The sequence below is a fragment of the Scomber japonicus genome, chromosome 4 (assembly GCF_027409825.1).
Source record: "Scomber japonicus isolate fScoJap1 chromosome 4, fScoJap1.pri, whole genome shotgun sequence".
Taxonomy (NCBI): domain Eukaryota; kingdom Metazoa; phylum Chordata; class Actinopteri; order Scombriformes; family Scombridae; genus Scomber; species Scomber japonicus.
In genome coordinates, this window is record NC_070581.1 from 26,347,660 (window position 1) to 26,366,196 (window position 18,537).

The window sequence follows — 18,537 nt, forward strand, 5'->3', positions numbered from 1 at the left end:
TTTCTTCGCTGAGATTTCTTTTCTTTTTTATTCCATTTTGATTCTAATATTTCGTTGTTGATAAAGTATAATGAGTGCATTAATTGCATCGATGTTTATTTATTATGTTTAGACACACAGCATAGGTCGTGCACTCCTAGATAAAAGAAAAAAACCCTGTTTTTATATGGTGAGGTTGCACTACGCCGGAGCTGAGCTAGAGGGGGTAATCGTGCTTTCACATTTTCGGCGCGCTTTTGACACTCGACCCCGCTGAGAAACCGGAGAACCAGGAGGTGTGGGAAGGACGGGAAGCACCGGCTCAGTAACCCCGGTGTACTCCCCCGGTTGCAGACGTGAATAGCTACTGACAGCAACCAAAAACGTAGAGTTAACATTGGCGAACTGCATCTTTGAGATTAAAAAACCCAAAGACGGCGAGGTGAGTAGCGCGCTAGCCTTTACTGATAGTATGAATGATGGTGTGTGTTATAGCTAAGTTATCCAGCTAATATAGCCTGGCGTTTACAGGGCAGGACAATATAGCCTCACGAGTCGGGTAGCGGATGTCATATGCACCGCTTAAAGCTTATTTCAATGTATATTATTATAAAGCGTACAAAGGTAGCTGGCTAAATTGTTGGTGCCATTTGCTGCGTCTGAGGCTAAAAGCTACTTCTGCTAACTATCCGGCCATGTCATGTTTGCAAGCCCGGTGACGTCTTATAATCTTGTATCCCTGTCATGTTTTATTCCAACCTTTAAGCTTATTTAGCAAAGCGAAAAGGGGCTGCCAAATGTTTAGTAGCACCCTCTTATTTCAGTCACAATTTAAGCTACAAATGTGCAGGGAGGGGTTTTTTTTGTGGCAGATGTTCGTGGCCGGACAGCTGGTAGCTGGTGTGTCCATCTTCGGTCAAAGAAGAGGATGTGAGGAAATGGGGTGGTATTGAAAAAAAGGGGGGTGGGGGGAGTCCGCCCCACCCAGGCAACACGGGTGGTAAAAGTCACATTAATATATTCTGGTTTAATCGGGGTACTTTGTGGGTGGGCATCCACACTCAAATACCCACCTGCTATAACCGTGTAGCTAATACGAATACATGTCTGGTTAATTAAGAGGAGATAAAAATGGTGCTGATGCGACTCTGTTGATGATAATGTTTGTTAAAGGTTAAAGTTAAGGTTTCTTTATTGGTCTCCTGTGGGAGAAATTTGGCAGTGCTACATATAATAATAATAATTTTAAAAAAAGGTAGTTGTAACAATGTGAATTATAAAAACAAAAACAACATACCATACATATTTACCCCTGTACATACATACCTACATGCATACCTACATGCAGGTATGTATGTACTGGGGTCAGTGATGTGCACAGGTTAGTAATAGTGGAAGTCTATTAAAGGATTGATTCACAGTATTTCAAGCCCGTCTTTGAAACAGCAGACAGGTGCACACAAGAAAGAGGTTTTTAATACTGGCTGTTAAAAGATCACCTTCACATGTGCTTTAAATGAAAATGATGTGGGCCAAAAATCCACAGCTTGTTCACACAGTTGTTTTGTGCAAAAATGTATTTAATAGTGAATGTGATGCTTATATGTGGTGAAAAATCCTTCTTTGTCTTCCCCCGCGGCACTGGAAGTATATTAACAAAAAGAAGGACTTGGGCACTAAAAAGACTGTCATTTTGAAAGATATCTGCTTAATTTGGCTAATTTGGACAGCTGAAGCTTCATATTAGCTTAATACATTATTGCACAGAAGGACACTTGTGGATTTTGGCCATTCTTCTAATTGTCAGTATGAAAAGGAGGAATGATAATGGCAAGAAAAACCTATTTCAATGTTCATTTTGGCACCTGAATATTGTTTTAATAAAGAATTGGAAAAATTGTGAACACATACTTAACCTGTGGGGAGTTGAGGAATCATTAGTAATGATCTTTAAATACCACCTGGCTATTATGTTCCTGTTTAAAATAATGAATACCTGTCAAATGCTTGATGTTGACTCAGATTGTTTGATATAACTGGCTGGTGTTCACCGGTAATAAATGTATAAAAGTAATTTATCACTTTTTCTCACTCAAAGAACCTCAAAGTTAATCTTACTCAATGCATTTTGTTCAGTTGGTATCACGTGATTTATACAAACTCTCTTTGCCATCCTGGCTGTTGTTCTAAGTAGTTTATATAACCACCATCTTTGTGTTGTGTGCTTTGTAGTGTGGAGTAATGAGAGTGGAGGAGTGAAGGACGTAGGTGTCCCGGGAGAACATTGGCAGACAAACAGGAAGTCGGGCATGCTGGAGGCAGATACAGAGCCGGCAGGTGCAGCACTGGAGGTAGACGGGGGAGCAACGATGGAGGGCAGAGACTTGAAGACCGAGGTGATTCGACTCACTCTCGAGCTCCAGGAGGCCACAGAGGAGAAGCTACAGGCAGCCCGCTATGGCCTGGTGGTGCTGGAGGAAAGCTCTGCTCTCAAGGTGAAACACCGGCAGCTGGAAGAGGAGCATGAAACACTCAAAGTGGAGCTACAGCAGCTCAGAGAGGTAGGAACACCCAAGGCTTTCTAGTTATATTTAGGCAACATATTGTATAGATTTTTTGGCTCAGCTCCCCCAGCACTCCAAGTATTATTTTCTGATATCATACTACTGCCTTTTTTTTTCCTATTCATTTGTTTTGCACGTCTTATTTAAATTTTTTATCTTAATCGATGAGATTTAATGATGTAAAACAGGTTTTGGTGTTTGATATGCGGTTACTAATTGAAACAAGCATTTCCTGGATTCGGATTGCACAATGACTTTGTCAGAAGATTTAATGAAGACTAGTTAAGGCTTGAGATCTTTCAGCAAGGTGAATTTCTCATGTCGACATCTTTTTCCGGTGTAATCTGTTTAAGCATGTTAAGTGGAAATTAGAACAGGAGGAATGAACACTGATGTTATAAACTATTGCATTATTGCATGATGCTATCAATGAGAAAGTAGAGCAGCAATGGGATGGCTATTTATTGTTTCACCTGCTTCACCATTGTACAAAACATGATAATATTATATTGCATATTACAATTTCAGCTGGCAAAATGTAAATAGTCTAAAACTGTCAATGGCTGTCATTTTACGAGGACACAGTCCCTCTGCTCATTTTAATTTAACAGCTGGGGAGCTGCCTTGCGGTGTACCTACTAGCGCTATAAAGACACCATTGTCCCTTATTATGTACCAGTGACCTATGACGTGAATGCGATTGCTCATCCCCTTACATGCTTTTTGATTAGTCTGTCTCTCTGCGATCACAATAACATTTCTGTTACAGATGTGACCTCACATTTTACTTCCAATGAGGAGACTTGTCATTGCGTGCTGAGTCAGTTTTGCTCTCATAATGTCATCTGATGCTGATGGCATGAGAGAGAGAGAGAGAGAGAGAGAGAGAGAGAGAGAGAGAGAGAGAGAGAGAGAGAGAGAGAGAGAGAGAGAGAGAGAGAGAGAGAGAGAGAGAGAGAGAGAGAGAGAGAGAGCTGTTAAGTGACTAGGACAGCCTCCATAACCAGTTAGTCAGCATATCCGGTACTGCAGGTTCTCTGACCATCTTAAACTGATTTTGAGACATTTCGAAAGGGTTAGAAGATTTAATTAGTGCTGGATAGTTATAAAGATGATTAAACCAATATACAGCTAGGCTACAGCTAAAGATGCATTTTGTGTCTAAAAAGGTATTTAGTATGGCAGGAGCAGGTTTTTTAAAACTGGTTTATGTAAGAAGCTAATCCCATAAAAATCAATCTCATCATGTGGGCAGATTTTTGGTTTTGCAATAGTTCTCTCTACCTGTTTAAATTGAGAAATAAATGTTTAAAATACCCCTCACAAGCTGCAGGACATTTTAGCAATAGATTTGTGCCAGAGAATCAGTGAAATTGATCCATACTGATGTTTTATAACTGCACATCAAGCAAAGCTCTTTATGTCTTAATGAACATAGTGGTACAGAATTTCAGCAATTTTTTATAATCTGCATAAACCTCATTTCTTGGCTTTTTACCTACCTAGGCTTTGGCAGGGTTTTAACAAAGCAGAGCGGACTCATGTGTTGTAAATTAGCATCATTATATAACCACAATATGATGTTCAGCTAAGCGTGTTTAGCACCACATTCATTTAGTTTAACACCTTATTTGATCGTTATTTCACTCACAGTTACAGATGTATAATGTGTCATGGTTGCTAATTACTGCAAGCTGTGAAGAAAAGCCGGGTACTACAGTGTTAAGAGTAATGTGTTAGACTGATATTATCACATTGGCTAAGTAAAAGTACAGTGTGAAACCGTGTGGCAGCTGCTGTTAGGGTGTAAGGTTACTGAACCATGAAGACTGTTTCCTCCGTATGATCAGGTTTCAGATGATGGTTGTTGGGGAAGTGCATTTCCCTTCCTTTGTTAAAGATGTCTTCTTTGCTTGCCTTTATATGAGTACCACAGCTACTATTGTTCTACTCTGTAATATAATGTAGCCTGCAGGATACTACAAGTTTTGCCCTCTCCTGAACCCTTGCTTCTTTCTGTAAAGGCATTTGCAGATTCTGTGAGCAGTCAGAAGCGTGCAGCTGCTGATGGAGAGTGCCGGGAGGAGAATCTGCTGCAGGAGACTGCCACTAAGGAGGCTGCTATGGCAACCCGCATGGATGAAGTCCAGAATGAGCTAAAGCAATCACGCCTGGCTCTTGGAAATGCCCACGCAGAAATTGATAGACTTGGGGTGGTCTCCACCCAGTTAAAGAAGGTATGGTGTGCTCAAAAAGAACACCTGCACACTGTTTGTCCTGCATACTATCAGGCCCCAACTCCTCATCACCAGAATCACTGGTAGAAATATTAATTGTGTAGCCTTGTCTCCAAAATAAAGTGAACCTAGCTTGATAGTTTGGATTTAGTACTTTTGCACTGATTTGACTCTGGAGTTTTGTTCCACAGGAGTGTGAGTGTCTGGAGGCAGAGAAGGGCCATCTGAGGGATGAAATGAAGGAATATAAAGTACGAGAGCTGCGCCAGTTGCAGGATAATGGCGAGCTAGAAGAAGAGAACATATCTCTGCAAAAACAAGTGTCTGTGCTCAAGGAAAACCAGGTCAGTCATCACTCAAGCTACAATGTTTCTAAATACATTTAAGCTGATCCTCCATGCTGTAAATGGAAGTGGATATCCGCTATGAATACCACTTAGAATAAGAAATTATGTGGAAAAAAGGGTATTTATCTCAACATTATCCTATATTTTGATGATTCCTGTTAATGGCCTGATGTTTGTTCCTGGATATGTGTACTTTTAGTGTTAGTCAAGGACATGGAGGTGATTGTTAACACACTGTCATGCCAGCATTTGTTATTCTTGTAGAACACTGCTTGAAAATACTTACTTTTCCTGCTTAACAAAACTGCTTTGCATGCAACAAACTTCTAATCTCCCTCATGTGTTTATTGACATAACTTCGCAGCCTGGTTACAAAATGCCCTGTGTTGAAGATACTGATCCAGCCTGTTCCTGGATGATTGATGTTATTTCCAGACAACGAAGTAGCCCTCATAGAAGGGGACAGTAATTCATCTCCCACCTGATTACCTTCTTTTTCCATGAGTCAGTGAATTCCCTGAGAGGCAGACACCATGTCCAATGAAACATCTCACTGGTAAAATGCAGTAAAAAAGAAAGGAGACTATTCTAACTACATGTAGCACCATGCCAACAAGGCTTCAGTCTCGCAATTTCACAAATGATGGAGTGATTCTCCATTTCACTGTATTTTTCAAGTTCTGGACACCTTTAAGCCCCACAAGAAATGTTGTGCTGTCTTTGAAATGTATTATTACGTACTGCTATTACGAAATGCTGACAGCAACTGATAAGGTTATGTTCAAGACCAGATAACCCTCTAATTTGTGTTAATAGATAAGATTATTTTGAGCCTACTGCATGTAGTTATGTTGGAAAAAGCTCTGAATGTACCACAGTGTTATGAGCTGCTGCACGCACATTAAATGCCATTTTAGCTATCCCAGGCAGCATAGCAGCATTTAATAACAGTTGAGAAGGCCTCACCCTCAAAGTAAATACTTCTGTTTTCAATTTATATGATTAAATAATGATGATGTTATCTTAGAATAACAGGAGATTATATTATTAAAAGGATTATGCTGCTTTCTGATAATATTTCCCTGATATTCTAGTTGGCTGAGTGGTTGAAATAATAATTGAAAAAGTGTTACTTTGTGCACTTAAATCTTTGTTGGTAAGAAAATGAAAACTATATGTACTGTTGAACTGAAATTATAGGTTATTCAGGTCAATAGCATGCAATAATAAGCTTTTTGGAGGAGGCTTGTATGATTTACTATAATTTAGCATAATCACAGCATTAGAAATACTAAAACTCCAGACGTAAGCCTACTTCTCCAATGCTTCACGCATTCTTGGACATAAGTCTTATTTTATGTGACTTAGGTCATGCTCTACAATGTTTCTACTGTTTCCAAACTCACTGTTAAACAATTAGATATTACTAGTGAATATGGTAAAAACTACCAGTGACTTTGAGGTGATTATCACATGTCTGTAAGTTAAATGCAACCTTATTAAAACATCCCCAAGAGCAGCTGTGACTGCTTTAACATGTGCCAGCAAGTGAGTTATGCGGTTAATCAGCGAAAGAGTTTCAGTGCTTCAAATGTCACATTAAATGTCATTCGTTCCGGCTCCACTGGTATTCTAACGGTCTTCTAACGGCCTGTTCACGTATGCTTTGCTAAGATTAACCGTCCATGATCATGTCTACGTGGCTTATTAGTGTGTGAATCATGTCTTAGTTTACTTGAAGGTAAATCCTAGTCTTACCTCTACTTGATTATTTTTAATTTTTCAGATGTCATGTTATTTAGGTCTTGTAGGTGTGACTGTAACACTAATATGCTTAATGCACTTATAGGTATATTTGCATGTTGGGGCTATAATGTGCACAGATATAATACATAAAATGTCTTATGGTTCTTTGTCTGGACACATTTCAGGTTGAGTTTGAATCTATAAAACTGGAGCTGACCCACAAGAACGAGGAGCAGGATGAGCTGCGTGGTCAGATGGATGAGGCAGAGAGGCTGAGGGAGATTGCGGAGAGGCAGCTGGATGAGGCCCTGGAAGCCCTGAAGGAGGAGAGGGAGCAGAAAAACAGTCTGCGGCGAGAGCTCTCTGCCCTGACCCTCAACCCCTTTGATTCTGTGGGGAACCTGGAGCTCCACTTGGATCAGCTAGATGATAGCCAGGAGGAGGGCCAGGGGGGAGGGGGAGAAGGTGAAGCCGAGGGAGAGGACCAGGACAGCGGCTATAATAATGGTCCTGGGTCTGCTCCCGATTTTGCTCACCCTCCTCACTTGAAGGGCTCCAAAAGTAACGGCCTCATCCAGCGCTACTCCACTCCACGCAACAGCGACGTGTTCCTTCGTGCTCCTGCCTCTGGGTTGGTGTCAGACCTGCTGAGTGAGCTCCACTTTTCAGACAGTCAGAAACTAAAACAGCAACTCCTACAGGTAAGCAACAGGACAACATGCATCACTCTGTCAGATAGTGACCATTAGGACTTGGTTTAAGTACCCTTAAAGTGATACTGATACCAATTGAGGTTCATTTGATATCCATCATGTGAATAGAAGTATTAAATTGCATAAAATGCCACCACTCCTCCACATCTAAATGATTAGATTTTTACACAAATGCATTTTGAAAGTGTTCAAAATATTAATTTTTGTTACCTTAAAGATATGGAGTACTGATACCCAGCCCTAGCAACCATAAGATGTGACCGTTGTTCACTACCAAAGAAAAATACTAGGAAGCTTTCATGTTGTTGTACCTTGAGGCTTTCTGGCTGTTGGTCAAACTAAATAACTTTCATTATTTGGGCTCTTCATTCTTCACACTTGTTTGCTACAATCTTACTAACATGTTAAAAGAATAAAGAAGCTCTTCATCAGTGGCACACGAACATTTCCTGAAAATAGTTAAGTAGTTAAACTGGCTTTAAAGGTAGAGTCGACTATTCTAATCCAGAACACTTTTTGTCAAATTCAGCAAATATCGCCACGCAGTCCGCTAGCCGTCTGTTCTCTGTCTGAAAAAAAATCTGCTGATCATACACAACACGGTCTCTCTAAATGGTTGTAAACACAGTGGCTCAGAGTGAGGCCACACAACACTGCTGTGGTCAGTCAGGGGGCATTCATGCTCGTGCACAGGACAGCGGGAAGTCATCAGAGCAGCTGTCCGCGTGAGGATATGACAGTCTCCCCGTCTCCAGCACTCGTCGAATGGTGGGGGAGAAAGAGAGGCCGAGGCTGGTTTATATAGAAAGCAGAACAGATATGCTTCCATATTATTGAATGTAACAAACCACACTAAATACAAGACGGTCTTATGGAGACACATCACATTTTTTTTACGCTTGAAGTCTGTTTGTGTCGCATTTAGTGAAGCAGTAATCTGAGTGGGCATCTGTTTAAACCACACAAATATCCCTCTGTGTATGTGTTTTTGATGTAATTGACCGTATCAGTGAATCAATAACTATAAACGCTGTTGATTTCAGCCTTTTGGAGCTGACATGCAAATGGTTTTGGTTCAGTAAATTTCTGCTGACATGATATGACCCCCCCCCCCACCCTTCGTGATAATGTGTGAGAGAAAAAAGAAGTGACCCTACAGCTGAATCATCACTCTGGATTCTGCCATATTTCTCTTTTAGTCCTTGCCTTGACAATGTGCGTCCATGAATTTTGAGGGGTTGGAGCTTCGGAAGCAGCACAGAGCAGTATATTTGTTTGGGATTTTAGTTCAAATATCAACAAACTTTTTCCAGAGTGACTGACTCCACCTTTTAAGCTTGTGATGACGTCTTTGGGGTTTTTAGACAGAGAGTTTCTGAAAGCACTGGGAGTGGTTGGCAGTGATGGATGAGCACTAAAAGGCTTCCAGATAATGATTATGTATTTATGTAGCCTCTCCTATGTCCCATTACTAACACTTAACACTATTTTACACATACATCTATATAGAAATCATTTTCATGGTTTACTGAAAGATTTTTATATTAGGATGGAGGCATCTCTTCTTATCAGACTACTTTAAAATACTGCCACCTTTTTGTTATGTTGAGTAGTGAGTTGTCAGGCAGGGTAGTTTGTTGCTAAGCTGTTAACAGGGATGTCTACTTCCTGCTCTAGACCACATCCGTCCTGTGCTAGTGAAGAAGAGCCTTTCTATATTGATGAAAAATCACCTGAACCTGACTTCATATATATAGTTACACTATTCTTGACAAATAAAGGACACTTAAGAAAATGTAAGATTTGTTGAAGTCTCATCCCTCTCAGCCTGAAGGAAATATATAATTGATGATGCACTTAAATTGGGGGTTGGGTTAGCAACCTTCTACCCAACAGATGTTGGGGGTGTGGAGCTGAATGGGGTCAGCCACTGTTTTACATGAAATATGCATTAAGAGTAAAGGTGGCTGGGGGAGGAATTTGTGTCACAGCCCTGTCCTTTTGTCTTGAGGAAAATAATTGACGAACAGTATTGGTTTATATTTATAAAGTGGCTGAAATGGATGATTACTCAAACTCATGTTCAGGGATAGGTTTGCAGTTTTTTTTCGAGTCTTTCTTGAGACAATATTTACTTTAAGTACATTTTTGCTTTGTGTCATCGTTCCTCCTTTTTATAATCTCCCTAAAGTGCTTTGAGTTTAATCCACTTCTTTTGTCCAACATGTTTTCAAAAGTTTATCTGATGTTAGTATAAGGCTTCAGTTGTCCAAATTTATCAAATCAAGTGGATATCTTCCAAAATTACAACCTTTTTAGGACAAATGTTTTTCTTTCTGTTACTATGCTTCCACTACAGCTCAGATAAAGAACATATGCTGTTTAGGGAAACACAAACAGTCTATGTTGTACTAAAAACATAACTAAAGCTTCATATTAGCCTCAGGTAAACTTTTTAATAATTTTTTGCACAAAACAAGGACTGTGGAATTCGTCCCCCATCATTTGCATTGAATGTGCACTAGGATGAGATTTTGAAATGGCCAGTATGAACAGGAAGAATGATTACAATAAGCAAGAACTGTTACTGAACTGAATGTTCATTTTGGCACCTGACTATTGTTTTAAGACAGACTTCAAAACACCTATGAACCTGTTCTTTCAGTAATATCAGCAAATTTAAGACATTTATGTGCATTTTGTTTACTCAGAAGTTTTTTTGTGTTTGTGTACTCAGGCGGAACGAGAGAAGTCAAGTCTCACTGACAAAGTGGAGGAATTGCAGATGCAGCTGGTAATGTCCAAGCAAGCACTCAGTCAGCAAGAGGACAAGGTTGGATCCCTCACCCAACAACTGGAGGCCGTGCAGAGCCGCCAGCACAACCAGGAAGCAGACGACAGGGGGGATGATGAGACAGAGAACGGAGAGGGTGGCGATGCCGCATTTGACTACGAGGTCGACACCAAGGGCAAGGAGGTGCTTGAGGCGCGAATGCGTACAGCTAGCGAAGAGCTTCTGAAGCTGCGAGATGAACTGTCTCAGGCAGGTACTCGTTACAACACCCTGGAGCAACGATACAAGCATGAGAAGGATCGTTGGAGGACTGAGGCCCAGGAGCTGGCTGACAAGATCCGTCAATGCATCAAGTCCAGCAAGCAGGACCAGGAGCGCATCGGCGAGCTGGAGAAGGAGATCGGAGCCACGCGGAAAGTGGCGATTGATTCTGAAGGGCACTTGAGCGTGGCCCAGGAAGAGCTGCTGGCCTTCTCCGAGGAGCTGTCCAACCTCTACCACCACATCTGCGTGTGCAACAACCTGACACCCAAACGGGTCACCCTGGACTATTACCGTGATAGCGCCAGGGCAAGCGGCGCAGGTGGAAGTGTGAGACGGTTACACCAAGTCTACTCCCAGCAGAAGCCACGAGCCAACGACATGTTCATCTCCAAAGCTGCAGCGTTGCAGTTTATGGGAGAGGTGGACAGCGCAGGAACCAGTGGAGAATCTCCTAGCTGCCCTGGATCCCCCACCTTGGATTTTAGGGACCCTTCCAATGTTCGCAACTTGGTAGCAGTCATCCGTTGCCAGATCAAACACCTGCGGGTAAGACAACATTGCGTATTATATACAGCATGTCAGACTTTTATTTAAGTGCTACTTTACTGCCAGAATGTCTGCGGGCTGAATGTTATAATGAGAGGAAATTCTCTGACTCCTTCACTGCGGCTCAGTCCCTTTAAGCCAGGCTTTTGCTTTAGGTGAACAAATTTCTCGCTGGACCTAATGCTCGGCTCAGACTGTTAACGTAGTTGAGTCGATAAATCCACCGCCTGTTGCAGGCCTTGTCGACACGTGTGTGCGTGTCTGTCTCTGTGTGTGTGGGTTTGAGTGGGTTTGCATGGATTAGATTATCACAGTTCAAAGTTGAGTTGTGGCTTTCACTACAGACAATCCTTTCAAAAACCAGCAGTGTCTGAAACATTTGTAATTTGTCTTTTTTTAGATAGAGAAAAAAAAATGCATGAAATTGCTGTTTTACACATTTGAAGATTAATTTCATAAGTGTATAATTTTGTTAAGAATTGTGAAATTAATTTTGAACACTGCTGACAGGTTATTTGGTTTTTGGCCATTGTTGGTAATGTGATATTTTAATATATTGTATATGGGGAAAAAAACACACTCCTGTTCTATTGGCCTAAATTGAGACCACAAATTTGAGCTTGTCAGTGAAGCATGAACACATTTAACTCCCTTTTATGAACATCTTCCTTTATATATTATTCCCTCAGGTGGCAGTGGACCTCTGTCGTCAAAGGGGTGCGATGCCGTACTCAGGCTTGAGCTGCAGCGGAGAGGCAGAGCGGGATGCTGAAAGCCTGATGGATGAAGTACTAAAACTCAAGTCACTTCTCAGTACCAAGAGGGAACAGATTGCTACCCTCAGGACTGTCCTCAAGGCTAACAAACAGGTAGGTCACAGCGAGCACTGACTACACTGCAGTGGGTTTTTTTGTCTCTCCACTAAAGGTTATTGCTCCCAGTCAACCTGACCCACCAGTGACATTCAATAAATGGTAGCTAATCCTGTAAAGTCCAAGGTCAGTCTGCAGCTTTTCGTAGCGTGCCCTTAAAGACAAGCTTTCCCTGCTTTCTTCATTTTACTATGAGAGGCCTCATCATCTATTTTTTGTATGCACGAGAAATTCAGAACAACTGCCTTGATGCAGATCGTTGTGACATTCTGTTGCCAATATTTTTGTTATTCATTCTTCATTCAAAACTCAGTATTTTTATAATTAAATTGATTGCCCTCATAAGATAAGAGAGCAAGTATTTTTTTCTAGTACTAAACTTGTATTTTTCTTGATATGAACAATATGGTTGACCTGAATCATTGGTATCTTGTTCAGACAGTCTCAGTGTCTCATATGATCCTGCACCTTGACCACAGTGTGATGTCTCTTTCCTCAGAGACTGAACTCATTCCCCCTTTCCTTTCCTGCGCCTAAAGCAGTGCGTGACCTGCTTCTGCTATTCTCTGAACTGTCACTCTCCTTTTTATATATAAATACACACACGAACACTGAAGGTAATCTGTTTGGCCTGGCACTGCTCATAAACAGTTTGCCATCTCTTTGATTTCTAGGACTTAGTTGGCTGCAGTTTGTGCCTCTTACGTAATCCTGGTGTTTACTTCTAAGACTTTTGTATTGATGTTTGCATCCAAGTCATAGATAAATAAACAGTGATACTGAAAGAAGGTAAAACTTGGGCTTGGCTTTTTGGCTGTGAGTCATTTGGTTAAAAAGGCTCTCTTCAATATCAAAACAGATATTTAATTTACCTCACTAACTCTGACACAGATTGCTTGTAAACAGAGAACATGCTGTTGTCACATGAAATAGGAATAAAGGGATCTCTTATTAATACTTTAATGACAAGTACGGCTTGTTTTGATCACATTAGTGTATTGGGAAATAAAATCTGACACACAAAGAACAATTAAAATGTGCAACACTTTGGCTGGTGATGTTTTCTATCCTTGACCAAGCGTCTCCATGGACTTAGTGTGTATGATGGTGTCATCAGTTTGAAATAAGTGTATTATTATTAACATACTTTGTCTGTTCTATATCTGTAATCATGCACGAGAATATACATTTAACACCTTACTTTGAAAGGGTTATGATTGTGCAATTGCATTTTTGTCATTGCAGACTGCGGAATTGGCTCTGTCCAATTTGAAAACCAAGTATGAGACTGAGAAGAGCATGGTGTCAGAAACTATGATGAAACTACGCAATGAGCTCAAAGCTCTGAAGGAAGACGCTGCCACCTTCTCCTCACTCCGAGTCATGTTTGCCAGCCGGTAAGGTTTCCTGTTTATTTAATTTTCAACACAACAACCGAGAAAAAATAATTACATTCAACACGGTTATAAAAGAAAAAAGAAGCCAAAGAAAAGCCAAAGTATATTTTTGCTTTTAAGATTAATCTGAAGTGAAAAATATGAATTAGTTCTGATTATGCGGTCTGTTCCTGTTTGCCAGTATTCTTCATGTTTAGCAATGGCGCTCTTGTTGTGGTACAGCTTTTTGCTACCACTCATGTAATAAGATTACCATGCTTATTACGCTTGTGGACAATCCACTGGTTCACGTGAAGATTACAAACCACATGCTCTGCCCTGTGCTGTCGGGGGAGGAGGTGAGGACAGATTTGTCCCATTTGAGCCAGGTCACCTTTGGGGAGGAGAAGCCTTATGTCTGGGAGAGGGGTGGGGCAGTGGATTCATGGGAAGACTCCATCAAGGGTTAAACTTACAAGCCCCGACAACTCACTCACTAATCACTAACCTCTTCCGAGAATCACTTGGCATGAGTAAAGTGGAAAGAGTGTTTATTTGACTGAATAAACTAATATGTTTGTTTTTTTTCTTGGCTTTTGCCCTGTTTTTGTAATGGGATGCAAAAGTGGCGTACATGACTAAGAGACTTCTCGGACACATGTTACAGTAGACTGTCTAGGCCCTCTTCAGACAGTTATTATCAGTTCATTATCCAGGGATTGGAGCACAGGCAGTGGTAAAGGACTAGGCTGTCTGTTACAACAGGCTAAAGATTACAGCTTAAAAAGATCCTCTTGCTCATAAATATGTTTTGTAGTGCCATCTTGTGGATGGCTGAAGTTCCTGCATTTGTACACTACATGGTGCTCATATCATTCATCTAGTATCAAACTTTTTTGGTATCATCTTCTCAAGCAATTGGAATTTGCATATTTTCTGTTTTATATTAATATAGTATTTACTATTATGTAATTATTTCTCCTTTTTTAAATTCAAAAAGTATTTCATTGATCAAAACAGCTAATCAATAATGACAATAATCTTTAGTTGTATTTAATCACAGCTGGTGTTTGAAGTTTGTGTGATGTTCAGCATGTTTGCAGTGTGTTTCTGGCTTTGTGCTCTAATTTATTGGTGCCTGCTTGTGCATGTTGCATTTTCTCCTTGTGTGTGCATCTCTCAGGTGTGACCAGTATGTCACCCAGCTGGATGAGATGCAGAGGCAGCTGGCAGCAGCCGAGGATGAGAAGAAGACACTGAATTCTCTGCTGCGTATGGCCATCCAGCAGAAGTTGGCTCTTACTCAGCGTCTTGAGGACCTGGAGGCTCCTCTGACAACCCACAGCTTGAGCAACAGCCCCCGCCGCTCCAGGGCTAAGGAGTTGGCCACCAAGTCAGGCCGAGCTCCACGTAGCCCCCGAAGCAGTCCTGCGCGCCCCCCGATGAGGAGCAGTCCACGAGCTAGCCCGGTTCTCGGCAGTAGCGTTCCCGCCATGGCCACTCACCACCTGCGAGCTCTAACCCGAAGCCTCCACACAAGCCCTGTAAGAACATCTCTCTCTCTTTGTCCAGACAAGCAGGTCCAGACAAGCAGCCAGTCTCACCGAGGCAAGGCTCTGCCACGAGATGCCACGTTCATTAGAAGCCATAGTGTCAGTGATATTTTTACTACAGAGTTCAGTTCTGGCTATTCCCCAACTCGTAAGGGCTCCACCAGTTCTGTAAAGAGCGAATTATCAGTGAAAACAGTCAGTGATTCAAGAAAGAGAGCGTCAGGCCGGCGAGCTTCAGCCCCTGCACGCCAAGACACCTTCATCACAACTCGTGTTGTTCCAGCCTCTTCCTCCAGGCCAAAATCCTCTTTTTTTTCTTCATCCACAGATAATCTAACCTCTAAAGCTTTGTGTGTGTATCCTAACACCTCTAAAGCATGGGGTGAAAATAAACAAATGCCTGACGTAAAACCAAACTTAGATGTTTCTGTGCGAAGAAAACAGTTGTCTCATAGGTCTAAGTCTGTACAAGCAGCAGCTGCATGCCGTAACACCTTCCAGTCAGACGCAGCCTCTTCTCAGGTGAATGCAAAATCTCCAGAGGCCCTGAAAACCACATGTCTCCCCGTTCACAATCCACGTAGTAAGACCAGGATGACTGGGATCTGTAGAGAGTCGAGGGGTTTATTATCCAACTCTGCAAGTAGAACCACTGAGGATTCACACAGTAGTGTCAGTAAGAGCTCTGGTAACAAAAGTCAGGCTCAAACTACCCGAACCCGAGGCTCACACTCTAAATCATCTGGTAGGCGATGAGATAAAATACACCAGATTGAAGCACTAACCCTAACCCAGCACTACTTATCTCTATCTCTATATCAAAACATTGTTATAAATATTAAATGAGATATACTTTATGCTGTAAGATGTCAAACAAGCTACCAGTAATACTTGGAACAATTGCATGTTTTTTTTTTTTTGTTGCTGAACTAAACATATTTTCTTTTGTCTCTGTTTCACCCCTGTCTTTGTAGCGCTGAACCACTCCTTCCATTACTCCAAACCCCCTCTTCTCCATAAGGACCTGTCTTCATGTTGACTCCCCGGCTCCCTCCTCCTCTCGTGACTCAAGACATCCTGTTCATCCCAGATGTGACGCTACATTCCCCACTCTACCCACCAGAACCATGGATTTAAAAAAGTAAAAAAAAACAAACAAAAAAAAATCATTTATATCTGTCATCCCACCCTCTTGGTCTTCTCTGCTCCAAGTAGAGAAACCTGCATGCAGCCTGGAGAAGGATGTTATTGACTGTGTCTTGTCCCAAGTGGTTTCAACTTCCATCTGGTCTTGTTCAAGGCGGTGTGTGTTGTGGCGAGCCATTGACAGTATTTATTCCCAAAAAACTCGAGACTTTTCATGTACAGTATTTTCTGTCCTCAAACTTTGATTCAAGGCTATAATCTGTTCTAAGGCTGTACGTCTTTACACTCTTTGCCTTTAGTCTGGCATCCTGGTCAGGCCTGTCCGGCGTCTTTTAGTGTCAGTAATCTATTATTAGCTCATCTGTAGGAACTTACCCCCCCCCCCTTGGTAGTGTTTTTATAGAATAATGCAGCCTTACTAACAGAACTACTGTCCCAAAAGTAGAGAGCTTGCTATCATCTTGAAGTTCCTCCCTTGTACTCGTGGTACAGTTAGAGGCCCCCATTTTTATCTCTGTGATGTGTCTAACCTGATTGCTCTGGCATATCAGCCACACCCTTTAACAAGAGGTCAGTAAACATGCCATTTCATCGATGGAAAAAGATCAGCCATACGTTCACCACCTCAGGTCAAGCACCAAGTAATTAGATACATGATTTGGGAGATCTTTAATGTGCATCTTATTTTGCGAACTATGCAGACCAATTCAGGACAGTGCCTGTATACTTCCTGTTGTTCAATAGGATTTAAGGTAAGGTTTTGAAACTTGCCTTCACTTTCAGTCAATAACTGTGGCTGACTGCAGCTAATTTACAACAGCCATTTAGCATCTCTCACAGTAACCAGCTTTCAGAAGTCATCCAAGGGTCCAAGCATCCCCACTGGCTGGTCATGTACTCTCCTGTTTCTTGGGCTTTGGGTTTTTAAACGTACCGTCTCATATCACTCGAGAATTTCAGTGGCTCAGTTTACCTAAAAGTAATATTAAACCGTTGGACCATTCCCAGTTCTCTTAATTACATAGTGATGATAACAGTTCCCATTCCACTCCTGCGTTGTGTTTCATGATTAATATCACCATGCTTTTGTGTGCTTCCAAAGTAAGCATGTCGTAACGGACAAGTATTACCCACAGCAAGCTCCGTTCTTCTCCTGTGGCTGCAGCGTCCATTGTTTTCAGTTAGGAATACTAATAGTGCTTAAAGGCTGCCGTTAGGGTCGCTGCTTATAGAAAAATTCAATAATGATAATAATACTAATAATAATGTCCCATGAATTCTTAAAGCATTACACAGTGCTTTACATCCAGGAACACATAATGACTTCAAATAAAGAATAAATACATTTAAGAAAATACAATATATCAAAGTGAGAAGTGACTCAAACATGACATTGCTTTGTTAATCGGCCTGGATTGTAAAGAAAAGTACAAAAGAAAGAAAAATACATTATTCACCATTTAGATATACACGTATCTGTCGATTGGCCCCAGCATGGGCCGCTTATAGAGTAGTTTGATGCTGAGGCTGTGATTTGAGAACCGTAGCACATACGGTATGTTAACATTGTCACTGTAGCACTACCTGTCTCATTAAGAGCAGTTTGAATTCAAGTTGAATTTATCTGATGAGACCAATTATCTTTAAAGACCACATAATAAAATGGCTGTTAAAAAAAAAAGAGAACAGAATGCGAGGAAATGTTGAAATGTCCATTTTTTTAAGCTCAACTGTCCTGTGGTTTACACATTCTGCTGATTGATCCCCTGCCCTCCTTTTTTTCTTTTTTTTCATTTTTAGTGCCTTGCTTGTCTGTTTTTAGACTACATCACATTTTCTAAATAGAGGCAACTATTCAACACTCTAGTTGTGATTTTTTGTTTTTGAAGGTATGTTTCACTTGCTTTTGAGGAAACTCACTGAGCAGTGTCAGCACTGAATAAAGTGATATCACATTTGTGGCAGAATATTTTCACTTCTTAGCTCGCTTTCTTTGTATGAACTCAGTATTAACTAATTAATTAACAGGCAATATTTGACATTAGCGTCATTGAAGTTGATAGCCACAATTTTAAGTTATTTCAAAGACATGGTTTGAAATAAAAAAAGAGACAAAGTTTAGTGGAGAAATCATGAATGCAGAAACGAAAGGACAGTGTGTTAAAACACAGGTGCAATGTTAAGGTAATGTTGGGAGACTGCGTAGCTGACTGTTCATGCACGTCTGCTAACAAGTGAAAATGTTTTAACATGATGTCATATTGCTCTTAAGGTTGTAAATGGATTTCTTAATCTATTTAATTCACTTCATGCAGATGTGTGTGTGTATAATTTAATTACCATGGTTGTATAATATTTTAACTGTATGTATTTATGTGGTCTGCATTCTGTATAAATTGT

The 18,537-nt window shown here is 41.0% G+C and overlaps 1 protein-coding gene across 1 annotated transcript; it reads left to right on the top strand.

Annotated features, from left to right (window-relative positions):
• Window positions 1–254: 254 nt before the first annotated feature.
• Window positions 255–18,299, top strand: zgc:162200 (uncharacterized protein LOC558638 homolog). The gene is made up of 10 exons (XM_053317576.1): window positions 255–421; window positions 2,212–2,540; window positions 4,568–4,780; window positions 4,972–5,124; window positions 7,059–7,574; window positions 10,324–11,190; window positions 11,880–12,059; window positions 13,308–13,459; window positions 14,622–14,982; window positions 15,966–18,299. Exons 2-10 carry the CDS (start codon window positions 2,289–2,291, stop codon window positions 15,969–15,971), a joined length of 2,700 nt encoding a protein of 899 aa, XP_053173551.1. The 5' UTR covers window positions 255–421; window positions 2,212–2,288; the 3' UTR covers window positions 15,972–18,299.
• Window positions 18,300–18,537: the final 238 nt, after the last annotated feature.

Bases quoted from the DNA above. Each gene is read 5' to 3' on its own strand.
- zgc:162200 (XM_053317576.1), top strand. From the start codon at position 2,289: ATGCTGGAGGCAGATACAGAGCCGGCAGGTGCAGCACTGGAGGTAGAC. The intron at 2,541-4,567 runs GTAGGAACACCC...CTTTCTGTAAAG, and splicing joins AGCTACAGCAGCTCAGAGAG to GCATTTGCAGATTCTGTGAG. The intron at 4,781-4,971 runs GTATGGTGTGCT...TTTGTTCCACAG, and splicing joins TCTCCACCCAGTTAAAGAAG to GAGTGTGAGTGTCTGGAGGC.